This window comes from Poecilia latipinna, unplaced genomic scaffold (assembly GCF_001443285.1).
Source record: "Poecilia latipinna isolate Pla-1442-1.1 unplaced genomic scaffold, P_latipinna-1.0 Scaffold402, whole genome shotgun sequence".
NCBI lineage: Eukaryota > Metazoa > Chordata > Actinopteri > Cyprinodontiformes > Poeciliidae > Poecilia > Poecilia latipinna.
In genome coordinates this window covers 22,110-36,827 of record NW_015113018.1, presented here as the reverse complement: position 1 = coordinate 36,827, position 14,718 = coordinate 22,110, and the positions used below count along the sequence as shown (strand labels likewise).

Here is a 14,718-nt window from a genome sequence, read left to right as displayed (position 1 = left end):
TTAGAATGAACATAAGATATCCCAAAGTCATTTATTAGATGGAGCCAACCTTAAGCACATACAGTTAACCTCTTGAATTGATGTTTTTTAAACATGTCTGCACTGCATCAAAAAAATCATACCATAATTTCTTATTTTGCTTTTTGTTTAGCTTCTCCAGCCTCGCTGGAACCAAGCTTACTGCGTTCTTAAGTTGCTGCTTCTCACTATTAGCTTAACTTGTAGAAGGTATGAAAGTATTCATGAGGAATTCAGCAAAGCAGAAAACAGTTTCCGTCCTGTTTGCTGCAAGACTAAAACATTAATGCCATCCACTTTTCCAGTCCTCTTCGGTATTGTTGGATATGCGCCGAGAATGCCACTGCAAAACAGAGAATACTGATTCAGTGAAATGTTTGGATTGACCCAAACAAAGTCTCTAATCAGCTGAGGACAGATGCCCAATTAGCCTCCCCAGTGGGGGCAGCGGCCCCTCTTGTCATATGTCTCCCTGGAGCAGATAATAAAGCCAAGACAAAGCAGCTTGGACGCTTTCTTCTCTGAGTCTGCAACCACGCACTGAGCTCTCAGAGCTTCCTGCCCTCTCCTGTTCTGGTTCAGCCAGTATCAGCTGTCTATTTTAGAGGGAGCCAGAGAAAAAATACCCAGCAATCCTCTAAAGCAGCTTAAAGGCTGAATCAGGGGACTGAAGCCTTTTCCATTTTCAGAGTCGCTTCTCTCTCCATCACGGCTAGATGAGCATCTGAGTGACGGCCCAGGCAGCCACCGCAGTGGTTACATGCAAACTATCGCCTGCTGCACACTCTCTGAGGCTCTTCAGGTCCAGCTTTCTGAAAAAAAAAAAAAAAAAAAAGAAAAACATCTAGAAAATGCCTGAAGAACAGCATTAAAACCAATAAATATATGTAGAACAAAAAAAAAGAGCCTTAATTCATTTTAACTCTTATAATCAGGAGGTTTGTCTGTGATTCAATAATAAATGCCGAGTGCTGCTGATGTGTAACACAAAGTCTGGAAGCTCTGGGTTTTGGTGCACTTCTTTCCACCCTTTGTTGACACGGAGGCTTTTGGAGGGAAATGAAGTGAAACAAAGTGGAGTGGAGAGCAGAGGTTTTAAGTGACTGTGTGACGTCAGACTGTCTGCTTGCAAATGTGTGGGCTCGTGTTTTGTGTTGCAAGAATAAAATGGGAAAGCTGGATGCAAGGCTTGGTTTGCACCGGAGAGAAGAGAGGAGATGAGCAGAGAAGAGCAGACAAAAGAAAAGAAGAAAGAGAACAATGACAAGGAAAGAAAAAGCTAAAATAAATAACAAAGTGGAGCTATAATTGCACTGTAATGACAAAGTGGAATATATGAGAGAATTAATATTGAAAAAACAGTACATTGGAGAGATGCAAATAATGCATACAACACACAATTACACTAAAAACATTCATGGGAAATGTTTTACCTTCTATAAAAAAAAAGAAAAAGATTTGCAGCAAACATTTTAAATTATGAACAGTCCTGCCCGTCCCGACTACCTTGACTGGAACGATATGCCTCTGCATGGTTTTATATTCCAAATATATTTTCCCTTTTTTGAGCCATAAGCTGACTAAAACATTCGTTTTAAATGCTTTCTGCAGGGCTGATGTCTGATGTCTGGAGCGCTCCCCAGACATTTCTTACCTCTCTGTTCTTTTTCTCTGATCTGAACCAGAGATATTCAGACGTCTGCTTCTTTTACTTATGGTAGATGTAAGCATCCAACAAGCACTGCTAAAATAATATTTTATAACGTTTTCACTTGTACAAAATATATTATCTAACAACAAAAAATATTCCAGCTACATTCTGAGTATTTGCTGTTGTCATTGCTGCTGAAGCTAATTATTCTAAGGACAGTTTCCTGACATGAAGGCTCAGTTTTCACTGTGACAATTATCATCAAGAGCGAGAGCTTTCTGAGTGAAACACAACTGTTTCATATGATTCTTTTTTTTTTATTTCAGTTTCACGTTGAGTCAATTCTAGTTAAGTTGCAGAGGTATAAAATAGCCAATGTTATATGAACTGCGAAATCCCTTTGAGAAGCAATAAAATGCCTTAGCATCACTTTGCCTTCGTAGCATAGTGCATCTTTGCACCTTGTCAACATTTCTCAAACACCTTGGTAAACCACTTTTTCTTTCCTCAAACACATTAACTCTGAGGACAAAAAGTTCGCTTTCTGCCGAGTACATTCCACCCTTCAGCAGGAATCACAATAAATGAAAAATCAGTAAATTATGCCTGATCTGTGTGGTTTGACGTGGAGCATTTAAAAAAGTGTTAGATCTCTGTCACCCACTAACCTGCATGTTTAAAATACTCTCCTGCCTCATGACACCTGAATTCAAAATGCTGGATGATTAAGACGCTTCATAAGATTCTGAGGAGATGATTCATATCTTGGAGTCAGAGGTTTTCCAGCAGAGAGACGCTTGAAACAAGCCTCCTGCAAACACGCATGCATGTTTGCTGCAAGTGCCTTTCGTTTTCAGTTAGTTTACCTACAATCTCCAGCACAAAATAACAAAATATGTTTTAAAAATCAATTAAACTAAGCAAATAAAATGAATGTGAACGATCTCTGACTGACTTTTTTTTGCATCATAACAAAACATTTCACGTAAAGCCCATATCTATGGAGCTGCAGATGGCACTGTAAGTTCAATCGCCTCGTGACCTGCTTCTTTTAAAAGTTTTAATTCTGCTAATGCACATCTCCGCCTCACTGATCTCACGCAGACCAGAGTCGTCGCTCTCGAATATCAAAGACACGCGTTCGCATTCAGACTCTTGTTCACTCTAATGTAAGTGGGAGAGCCGCGGCTTTGACTGCAGAGAGAATTATCCTCGGCGATAAAGAGGCTTGACCAAGATTGAGAGGCCTCTGACACTCCCCGTGCTTATCTCTGCTGCGTCGCCACACCCATGCGAATAAAACCGCAAAGCATTGTGGTGGGGATTTTCTGAGGGCAATTGATTAACTTGTTTTCTTTTTTACAGGTGAAAGAGTTACAGGAGACAGCAGGTCCGTAGACCTCACGCCCTGCTGACCAGAGGATCTTCTTCTTCGTGCGGCAGCAGCATCCAAACGGATTAATAAAAAGCAAACAATAGCTACACTGTTGTCAGTTATAACCAACATGAAGCTCCTAAACTATGCAACTGCTGTTGTAGTCTTTTAAAAGCCTAGTGAAGGACATCTTTTTAGTGCACTTGTTCAGGCTTTTCATTGCTATGTTTTTGTCATCTGAAAAATGTACAATGGATCAGGCTGCATTAAGGCTTCAAAGGGAAGGAGGGAATGAACCAGCAAGAACCTTCTTCACACACAAAGATCACAGGCTGAAAAGCTGGAGTTTTTGCTATGAGGACTTTAGTTTTCATTAGAGACTATCATGTAAAACAGAGAACAAAAGGCTTGGGATTTGAAAGGAGGCTGATACCAAATAGCTGTTTTCCGAATAATTTTAAATTGCAACATGCAGAGTAACTGACACAAATGTTAGCATTTTGTTGTTGTTTATCTGTTTTCTTTTTTTTTTTCTTCTTGCTTTTCACACTTGCCAAACCTCGCCTGGGTTGTCTGCAGCTCACCTCATATGGTTTACCTTGATGGGATGGGATTAGAGCTAAGCCTTGACCCAACAGATGTCATGGATCATTGTGGCTCATCTGAGTTTGGCTGTAGTTCCACAGCCAAACTGTGGAACTACTGTAGCACATCAGAAAGGCTTACGCTGTTCAGCTAAATGGTTAAAAAGGTGTTCATGCTTTAAAAGCAAGCCTACTAATTATAATTCCTTTTCATGGAAATCTAGGCTTTTGTTTATCTCGTAGGCTGGACTTTAAATGCTTCAAAGGGGAAAAATCCTTTTTTTTATTTTATGTTTGCAAGCTCAGTGAAAAGATCTGTGGCACTTTGTTGTATTTCAGTTACGACAAAAGAGCCGGAACAAGCTGGAACAGGAAGGCCTACGCAGTTTAGGGAAAAGAAAACATTTCCATGACTGTTGGTGCAGGGAAAATGCGCTGCAAGTTCTTGTGATTATCAGCACAATCCCTTTATACCAGTGGTGGAGAAGTGATGACGATGATGTTTGCAGCTCCTCAGCCTCACAGTCAGTGTACAGATTATGAATGCTTTTGTACTTTATAGTATGTAATTTAAAATCAAAAGTGAGGACATCACTGTGGAAGTTGAGGCTTGGACCAAATCGTGTCCCGAAACAGAAAAATAATCTCAAACGTGGCAGAGAAGTTGGAACAGAATGGCTGAACAGGAGTGGGTCTAGGTGTCATAGTGATCCAGTAACAAACCAGACCTGAACCTGACTGAATTTGTGTAATCAGCCTTCAAAAAGCTGCAGAAACACTGTATGAAGAAGAAAACATCACAACTTCTCCACAACAACATGAGAGGATAACAAAGGCCAACGTGAGGCAGCTACTTCAAGTTGTTGTAGCTAAATGTGGTGCTACAGTATATTGGGTTCCTTTTATTTTCATCAATCATATTAGGAAAAATAAAGTTTCCAGTTCTGCACCGACAGTCTTTGAAACTTGTTTTTTTTTTTTCCATGCCTGTAGTGTTCCTTAAAGCTAAGTGTAGACTGAAGCGTATCTCATGACAAGTCAGTGCAAAAACCAGCAGCTTCAGGAGAGCAAAGCAGATTTTAAATCATGTCTGTATCATCTACTCTCACACACACACACTGATACACACGCCCTCCACATCCAGCAACGCATCACTAAGAGCTGCAGCACATTAGTTGCAATCAATACAAAGTATGTAGTTTTTATAGGCTTTTAAGATGAGCTCAACTTTCCTTTTCATAGAGTTTAATTTTTTTTTTTTTTTTCGGCTCAGGTAGGTACACTTACTTTTTGTGAAGGTATAATTTTGCATGCAAAACCTACGCATTAGTGTGTGACTAAAAAGGACCTCAAAGTGTATAAATCATTAAATGTTAGTGCAAACTGTTGGCTTCAGATGAGAATAAAACCGACAAACTTGTGACTTTTCATAAATAAATCACTGTCAGTCAACCTGATACCCTCTGCACTAACATCTGTGTGCAGATAGACATAGGTCTGTATGTCAAGGTTAAGTAAAGAGTCCTCACCTCTGTGAAGGCATGACTCATGGCTCCACAATGTGCAGTGAGTACGAGGGCACATAGTAGATGAGATAATCAATAATTCAACAAAGACTGACTTCCTCTGTCTCTGCTCTGCACTCATCCTCTCTCACTGCCTTGTCTCCATGTTTCTGACTGTCTGAGTCTTTTCTTTTTTTCATCTTAGCTTTACAAACAGCTCTCATCTCTGATCTCATCTTTCAACCTGTATGTTCTCTTAGGTTTGCTGAATCGCTTTAAACAGGCTGGAATGTGCAGTAATTCCAATCTGAGTCCAGTTCATGTGATCTTTGGCTTTCAAAGGATTTCTTTCTCTCGCTGTATCAGGAACACACCGAGTTTTTTAATGCTTCAATTAGTTATGCAGAGTGAGACAATCCATTTGCTGATTCCTATTTTAAGATGTTACACCTTGGTCTGGCCTTCAAGGTTTGACTGGTGCATTTGAGGACTTTAAGAAACTGTATTTTTGACAGCTGAACTCGGAATAATCATTGCTGCTATGATTCTAGGCAGACGTTTAAGTGCATACATTACTGGCATGAATGTGAGTTTAACTTTGGACATTCCGTTACTCGTCTGAGCTATTTTATTTCCACAGTGAAACAATTACAACCGCATCACTTCAAGTGATGATTAAAACAAGAATTTGTTACAGGGGTTTGAAAATATAGTGAACTTTATCAAATACCTGGATACTCATCTGATCAACCAATACTCAGGATAATGGAAAAGTCGTGGGGACTCAGTGAAGACAACTGCTCAAAAATGGACTCCTTAATGTTTGCCTGAATCTTGCAACTGACCACAGGGACAAGTCAAATGTCTTCTGTTGAAACACTTTCTGATTAGATTAGACAGTTTTTGGTTACAAGGACAAAGATATTTAGTTATGATGAGACTTTTAAAACGAAGAACAGTGTAGGATCATGACTTTATCTATCTATCTATCTATCTATCTATCTATCTATCTATCTATCTATCTATCTATCTATCCATCCATCTATCTATCTATCTATCTATCTATCTATCTATCTATCTATCTATCTATCTATCTATCTATCTATCTATCTATCTATCTGGACAATGTAATAATAGAGAAGGATTCCCTCTTAGATTCCCTACTGGAAACTTTGACATTTTTGGGTTTTTAAGAAGGACAAAGATCCTCCCCCAAAAACAACTCAAAAGGCCCATTTGTGGACTGGATAAAGAAGAAAAAACATCAATACTACTGAGTGACTTTCCACAGGGTGAGACATTAATGAAAACATGTGAATAATGCTTTGATGTATTTTTTTTTCTGCCACAAAAGTGAATCATAAAACCCCCAATGTCGTATGACATTCTTGCACATTATCATCTGACCTGAATATATTTTCACCCTTGTCTTCATGTCTGACAGATTTGTTTCCATTACAAGTCTGAATCTTCTTGTGGATATTTTTTAACCAGCATGGTCAGATCGTAGATTCAGCAAACAGATGATAGATCCATAGTAAAAAGCCTTGTTCTCTTTATCTTTGGCAGAAAGCAACATTTGACTAAAGTGAGAGCAAAAGTTTAACTCCTTGGATTATCAAAAGAGTTGACAAGGCTTTTAAAAGGCCCTCCAATGGATTTACACAGAGGTAGTGAGCTTTGATACAAGCGTATTCATGTTTTTAGCACCATTTCCTGCCTAAAAACATTGATTCCATAGGAAGAAAAATGCAAGCCATACACTTTTCTCCATTAAAAGATACATTAGTGCGTATTACACTAATAATCCAGGGATTTTCAGAAATGTGCTAATCTGGATTACAGTTTGAACCATTTTACGGCATCAATCTTGAGACTGCAGATGCTTTTGTTCAGCTTTCGCATGAATACTTTGCTCCTGGTGTCACGGCATGTCTTCACTGAGCAGTGAAGTCCCATTTGGACCCTGAGACACACTCGAAAGTGCGGCAGGATCAGTTTCAATAGGTGATAAAAATGTAAGAAGAAAAAGGTGCATTGAGGAGGAAAGCATGCTTTTGTAGCATGTACTGGGTTAAAAATACAGTTTAACATATTTTAAAAAAACATTTACTTTTATGCTGACACAATGGCTTCCAGCGCCGACTGCATGAAGTGACATATGTGCTGGAATAGAGAAAAAAACTTTGCCTGTATACATTTTTCATAAAGTGAATATACATTAATAATGAGATCATGAACATGTGAATTAATAGTTTCTTGGGAGAAAATGATTTGGGGAAACAGCTGAAGACTTTCACATAGTACGGTACAGGACAAAATCCTTCTTTGTCCAAGCAAAGGCGTGATTAAAACTCCTACACCCATAGGCAAGACGTGAAGACGTAAGTTCACATGAGGTCTCAATCCAATCAGCCAGGACAGAAGAAAATCTGGTGAGCAAGGCTTATTAAGCTTTAAGTACTCAGTTCTTTACATACTGCCAACGGAACAAACTACTTTTAAGCAGGAAAATATGTTCCCAAATTTATAATAATCTGAAACTGAACTATTAATGTTGCTAAATCCTTCCTTCTGTGACTCTTAATGATGAGTAGAACGAAACTGCAAGCAGCAGAGATGTTTAGGAGATCTCAGGTGTCTTATTGTTTTTGAATGAATATATTAATTAAACCAATGTCCTAGAGTTGACAGGAGGATGGGTTGTATGGTGGCCCAAAGGCTGCTTTATAGCCAGAAGGTCCCAGGTTTGCAGCCGTCTTCTTACTGAACACACTTGGGTTCTATCCAGGCACTCCAGGAACCTCTTACCATTTTAAAACAAGACTGTTAAGTTATTTAGTCTGCGTTAATTTTGCAAGTCCTGAGGTATGAACATGTGCTTGCAAGGTTGTTTCACCTGTGTGTCTCTGTCCTGTAATTGTCTGGCGATCTGTTCGGGATAAAGCTTGTACACTTTGAAATTTTCCTCATGCCTTATTTGAGTTTTCCCTAAAAACTGCACAACCTAATGATTGGGTGAATTTTGTATTATAACACTTCTGGGAGATAATAGAGAACAGTCTCAATGTTTTCCACTTGACTGATGGAGTTAAACGAATGATCTTATAACTTTTCTCGGTGGGATGGGCAGCAGCCACTGCTTCGCTATAAACATTGCTGATGTCTTCACATACTGGCATTGTGTTGGCACACATTTGAAAAGGCTTGACCTAAATCTCTGATTTGAAAAAGACGGCCATTGCTTTAAGTGAATTTAATCAAGCAGAACTTGGGTGTGACGTTAAGAGCCACATGTGAGACAAGAGTTTACATGCTTGACAGCGGTCTGTTACTTTTGTGAAAATGAAATGAAGCAAATTACTTTATTTTGTGTTAAGAGAACTCTTCTATCATATCACTGACAAGTAGAGAAGCAACTATTAAATTTAAGTGTAAAATTTGTTTGGAAATGTTATTCTTTGAGTCAGAGTAAAAGTATGACTAACATGTTGTAGGGTTCTTGGTGCAGAGTTTCTGTATCTGTATAGTGTTTCTGTGCTCTTGCACAGAAAATAATAAGAAAATAAATCTTATTTTCCATGATGCGTTGACTCAGAAAGCAGTCAGACCACCATATGCTTAACTCATGCTACACATTGGTGTCTAACACACCAGCTTATCTTCAATCTCATTACAGGAAAATAGACAGAGACTTCTGGCTTTATTCCTTTAACCTTTCTGTGTAAAGGCTACAGTATTTAGATCCCATATTCACAGTTGTTTACAGTCTGTAGGTCTTATCTTTTCCCTCTGCACACCTCTTTCTCTTCTTAACTCAGCACTGTAATGTAAAAACGACTTTTTACATTATATCGTGATGTGTGAGCAATGTGCATACAGTTTCAGTGAGCAAAGAGTTTTATGTTTCCAAGAGCAAGCAAAGATAAGAAAAAAAAATCGTTTGTCACAGCAGAAGTCATCCGAAGGTAACAGCGAGCTTCCTCACTCCATCTTGTGGCATACCCTGCTCTTTAGTCCATTAGCTCTCCAGTGCTGTCACTGCATCATTAGGCCCCATCCACTTCAATAATGCAAAAAGAGCGAAGCTGGCAAACACCATACAGCCTTCTTATCTGTCTCGCACATCCTAGCACAGCAGGAGCCAACTTACTAACAACACATTATCCAGCCGATGGTGTGCGCAGCAGCTGGCATCATGCTGGCCTATAAAACCTGCATTAGTTGTGGCATCTCACAAAGTAATCACTGCAGACTAATTGTTAGTCACATGAAGTGAGGGCTAATAGTGAGTCTGTCAGTCTATGTGTAATGAGTGTGTGATGTGTAATGTGAAAATTAACATATGAAAATCACTTATTATGATTATTGTGTTTAAATTCATCATGGCCAGAGAGGTTGGTTGAGTATCGAACTATTGCATTCAAGTGAAAATGACTCAAGTAAGAGTAAAAAAAAAAAGTTCTTTGAAAACTACTACTTAATCACAGAGGACTCAAGTAATACTATTTAATCTGATTTCATTCGTGAGAATGGTGTAATCATGTCTGTCTCCGGTGTATTTTTGGAGCTGGAGCAGTTCGAGATCCAAAAAGAGTGATGAAATCAACCTTTATTGAAGTTTCACAAATAAAAAAAGGCTTTCACAAATCAAAACATGGTTCTAAATATTCTGCTACTAGTTGAGAATAATCTAGTCCAGGTTTGAAGCGTCTAGGTTTTGTAGTTTTGGAATTAGAGTAGTTCTAGTTTGACCGAGATCGAGAAAAACAGGGGCAAAAATGATCCCTTATTGAGGTTTCACAAATCAGAAAAAAGCTTCATAAATCCAAAACATGGTTTTAAATATCCTGCTAATAGATCAGACGAATCCAGTCCATGTTTGAAGAGTCTAGGTGTTGTAGTTTTTTTAAAGATGCAGACGGCAGTGAAAAATTAGGTGGGGCCGCCCTTTAGCCATTTCCAGAATCAGAAGCCGGAATCTGAAACCAACTTCAGCTCCGTCAAACAAACGTAATAAACATTAATATGAACAGTAGTTGTAGTGATAGTAGCGGTAGCAATATCATATTTATGAATTGGCAAATTTGATAACTTCCTTTTATGAAAAAGATGCCGCAGACAAATTACAATCTGCAAACTGAAGCACCCAGAATCCAGACTCTTGAACCAAAGCTTTGTACTCCAAAGCACAACACAGTTATGCTTAAGTTTCTTATAGTCAAAGCTTTTAGGAAGCTTCGTCTCTGTCCATCTGTTGTGGTTCAAACAAAATACAAACATAGGTTTAGGTCAGTTGCTTTGTAATATTTTCTATATGTCCTCCTAAAGGCTACAGTGCTATTAGGATGAGAAATCAGAGGGTAGATAGAAGTTAAACAGTAAACCATAGGAGACCCATCTAGCTAAAGTTGCCTTTCTTAGCATTAGCTGTTTGTGTTTCTGTCCATATACAGTAAAAACAAAGCATCTCTTCCTAGTTATAAAGCGCAAAATATCACCATTTAACACATTTATTTTGGTTGAAATCTGTCTCTTTTTGAGAGCATCTTAATTCCAGACTTAGTTTTTAGTGTGACTCTTATTTAATTGTTAATCGCATTCTAAAACATTAGCTTAATACTTACTAAAAACGGTTGATGTTAATCGCTAAAACTGAAAATCGTCCACTTTCTGAATTAGATTTCTGAAATACATAGATGTATATAGATAGACTGTTGATATTTATTTTATTTTATTTTTTAGATGCGGCTGTGTATATTTATAATCTCTGTTACACATTAATTCAGCAAAGATTCATCAAGAGAGAGAGAGAGAAAAAATCCGATTGTTTAACTCGTCTTGGACAGTAGATGGTAATATGCAGGAATCCAGATGGTTGAAGATGGATGATGGCTTTCCACTTCACGCACAGAGCAGCCAATGGCAGGACGCGGCCGAAGCAGATGCCTCTGTGATCAAACCAATGGGAGAGGAGCTTCCCTGTCGCCCTGTCTGCCTTCTGAATGGCGCTGTTTTGTGCCTACATGTGACCACAGAAGGCGCTCGCTGGTATTTAAACATCAACCACAGGGTGCTGAAGTGGACAGCTCCCCACGCAGATAAACAGCGCCGAGTCGAGGCGCGATGGCTGCCTATGCTCCTCCTGGTGGGTTCCTCTCGGCTTCCTCTCCTCGTAACACTGAATGAAAACACCAGTGACTCCCAACCTGCGCGTTATTTCCGAACACTGACGGAGGGAGGGAGACATCGCGCAGTAAGGCGGATGTCGGGGCACCTGTAGCTGATTCTGGATCACGGGTTCAGAAGAATCGGGTTGTTTCGCACCAGTTTCGTCTCGTTTTCTGCAGGATACACGGGCTCTGGTGCCGTTTTGGTCCCGTGACGAGGAAGAGCAAATGTCACCCAAAGCCTTTTAGGTGACGGAAGCATTAATTTCTAAGCCGCTCTGTGTGCCTGCTCGTACACAGGGGGAGCATGGATAGAGATGAATTTCCTCTGGCTGGAGCGCTGTGTGGATTTGTAGAGCGGGCGGTGTGCTCCCGTGGAAACTGAACTGAAGAGAGGGACAAAAGCACCGCAACTAACCTCGCCTTTTCCTCCAAAGATCCTTTGGTTTTTTTTTTTCCTTTTTTGAAAGGGGGTATTTGCAATCCCCCCCCCCCCCCAATCAGTGATGGGGAAAGAGGAGTGCAAAACAATGCTGGATGCTTTGAACAAAGTCACAGCCTGCTACAGGCATCTGGTCATCGCTCTGGGAAGCACATCGGATTCCCAGAACCTGCGAGAGGAGCTAAAGAAGACCCGCAAAAAGGCCCAGGAGCTGGCCGTGGCCAACAGGACTAAACTGACCACCCTGCTCAAAGACAAGACCATCAGCAAGGAGGACCGCGCCGAGTACGAGCGCCTCTGGGTGCTGTTCTCCAGCAGCATGGAGCTCCTGGAGGTGGACATGAAGAGATCCTTGGAGATAGGGCAGGACTTCCCCCTCAAGGTGCCCACCAGGCACCTCATCCAGACGGGCATGACCGGCAGCACGAATGCGGTGGCCGCCCGGGCCATGAGCGTCCAGAACATGAAGTACGAGGCCGACAGCAACATCGACACGGCGGACCTCAGGGACCTGCAGACCGAGATCACGCAGGTGAGCCAGATGATGGAGGAGATGGAGATGAAGGTGCAGGTGGCGCCGTGGGCCGTGGTGGCGAAACAAGAAGCGGGCGCCGAGCTCAAGTCCAACATGAGCGTGGGGAACTCTTCCGTGGGTGTCATCTCCATCTGCGAAGAGGAGCCCAAAGACGATGAAGGTGGAGGCGGCAGGGAGGGGGGTTCTGGGTCGATCGGCGCCGTGGTGGTGTTCTTTGTCATCGTGGCAGTCGCTCTGGTTCTAGGATATTTAGTTGTCAATATGTAGTGAACTGTCTGAGCAACAGCAGAGCCCTGAAGGACACCTGCTCGGCTTTCCACGGGAGACATCCATGTGAAAAGGCAAGAGCTCTACAAGACAGAGAGGGGGTGAAAAAACAAATGTTCCTACCCAAAGTTTTAAATCTTTCTTGGATTTTTGAATGTATTTGGTGGATCTGAGGAGTTGCACTTGATAAAACATAGGCTACTAAAATATTATAGACAACGTGAGCCTGCGGAGAGAACGACCATTGGTCCTTAAAGGCATTTGGAGGGGGCAATAGGTCATGTATTTTTGGAAGGGAGGAAAAAAAAAAGTCATAAAATTACGTGACAGTGTCTGGCCATCAGAGGGATATGCACAACACGTAATCCAAGTGGATTAGTGGAAAAGCTCAAGCGTAAATGTAGCCGATGGTTAAGTATCCCGGTTGATGTCCATCTGACTGATGCTTTAAAGTCTCGATTTCACTCCAGAACAGTCAGGTGTGTTCACGCAAAGCAGGTTGAAACATCTCGTCTTAAAATTAGGTTTATGCCTTTGGAAGCTAGAGCCAGCAGTTAATCCCTACGCATCACTTTGGTAGGTTGGTGCACAAATCTGCACTGCTCCACCGTCCTGACAGCACAGTTTTAATGCACCATAATAATCTCTACAATTGCACTGTAATAGGCCTGCATCTTACTGAACTCAACTGCATCCAATTTCAGAGGCTTCGTGAGAAACAGGACAAGATGTGAACAGTCGTTTCTTATTGCACCTTTTTTCACTGCAAAGCCTGCTCTTTGTTTCTATTCAGGGTTTTCTCTTGCAGTTTTGAATGTAAAAAAAAAACAAAAAAACATTGCAACTTGTGAATCGAAGATTTGTACATACAATCTATACAGCAGTTTCAGGTCATGTAAATACAATCTAGTATATTTATTATAATAAAATTTTGAAACACTCTTGAAGATGTGAATTCAGTTTTGAGAAAGCTCCGCCGGTGGTGCACAAACAATCTCTGTATGCCATTTGACAGTTGCCTTTGAGAAAAATCTCACCAGCATTAGTTGTGATAAATGTCAGATCTGGATCACTACAAAAACAGAGACACATACCTGCAATGAACTTAGAGATATTTCAAGCAGGGGATTAGTCTCAGACTTAACAACCTTAGTGTTAAATTATCGTGAAAGCAGAGTGACACAGATGCTCCTTTAGCTTCTTAGTAGTTTTAAATCTAAGAGTATTTAGAAGTATTTCTGGACTGGCACCAGGGAGGGACTAGTAGTGATGGGATGATTGTCCCGGGTCACAATGAACTTAGTGAGCTGGAGAAAAATAGATGTGGACTATAGACACTTAACTTTCTAATCTACAAACGTGGATTAAGCCTTTCACCGAATGTTTGAAGTTCAAACAAAATCTACGTAGATACATTTGATGCACTCAAAAAACAAAATAAGGAAAAGACTGAAATAGTGTGCTCATATAATTTGCTTTCTTTGTCAAAAAGCCTTAACAACAAATTTAGTTTTGTTTAGTTTTTCGGGATATTGAAATAATTTTTGACCAGTAATGAACTGCATGTGAAGATACAAAACAAGTGTAATATTGAAGATTAAAGAAATATTGATTTTAATGTGTGTTGGGTTCAGGACGTTGAAATAATGAGTTAAAAACTGACACTCAGAGAAGAACTAAGCAGTTTTATGACAGCATAACTATTGTCATTCTTTATCATTAGTAGGTTCTAATCATTATATACTAAATTTAGAATTTTCCAAAGTTCTTTTTGTAATGATTTTAAAGAGGGAAGCTGCATGGGATAAATGAGCTGAGCGGCACTTTTCGTTAGTTACTATGCAAACCAGTAATCCGTATTCGCTGACATGATTTCCTCAATAATCTGTTTAAGCAGCCGTTTGTTGGGAATCTAATGAGAACTCTGTTAAAATGAGCACTTACTTAATATAAACAGTCACCTCATCAACTCATGGGCGACTTCCGGTGTCTAAAGAGCAGTTAGAGGCTGGATACATGTAGGGATGTCAAAGAAACATGTTTAATTATGGCCAAATTGTCCTTCATGTCAATCCAATCAATAAATTAGAAAATTATGTCAAAATTATGTTTTATTTCCTCAATTCTAGTCACAAAGTCAAACACATTATGCAGATTAATTAACCCTGTTA

General features: G+C 40.1%; 1 protein-coding gene across 1 annotated transcript; it reads left to right on the top strand.

The window, feature by feature from the left end:
* Positions 1 to 9,821: 9,821 nt before the first annotated feature.
* LOC106950459 (regulator of G protein signaling 9 binding protein) lies at positions 9,822 to 13,489 on the top strand. Its single transcript, XM_015037335.1, has one exon. It carries the CDS (start codon positions 11,810 to 11,812, stop codon positions 12,545 to 12,547), a length of 738 nt encoding a protein of 245 aa, XP_014892821.1. The 5' UTR covers positions 9,822 to 11,809; the 3' UTR covers positions 12,548 to 13,489.
* Positions 13,490 to 14,718: the final 1,229 nt, after the last annotated feature.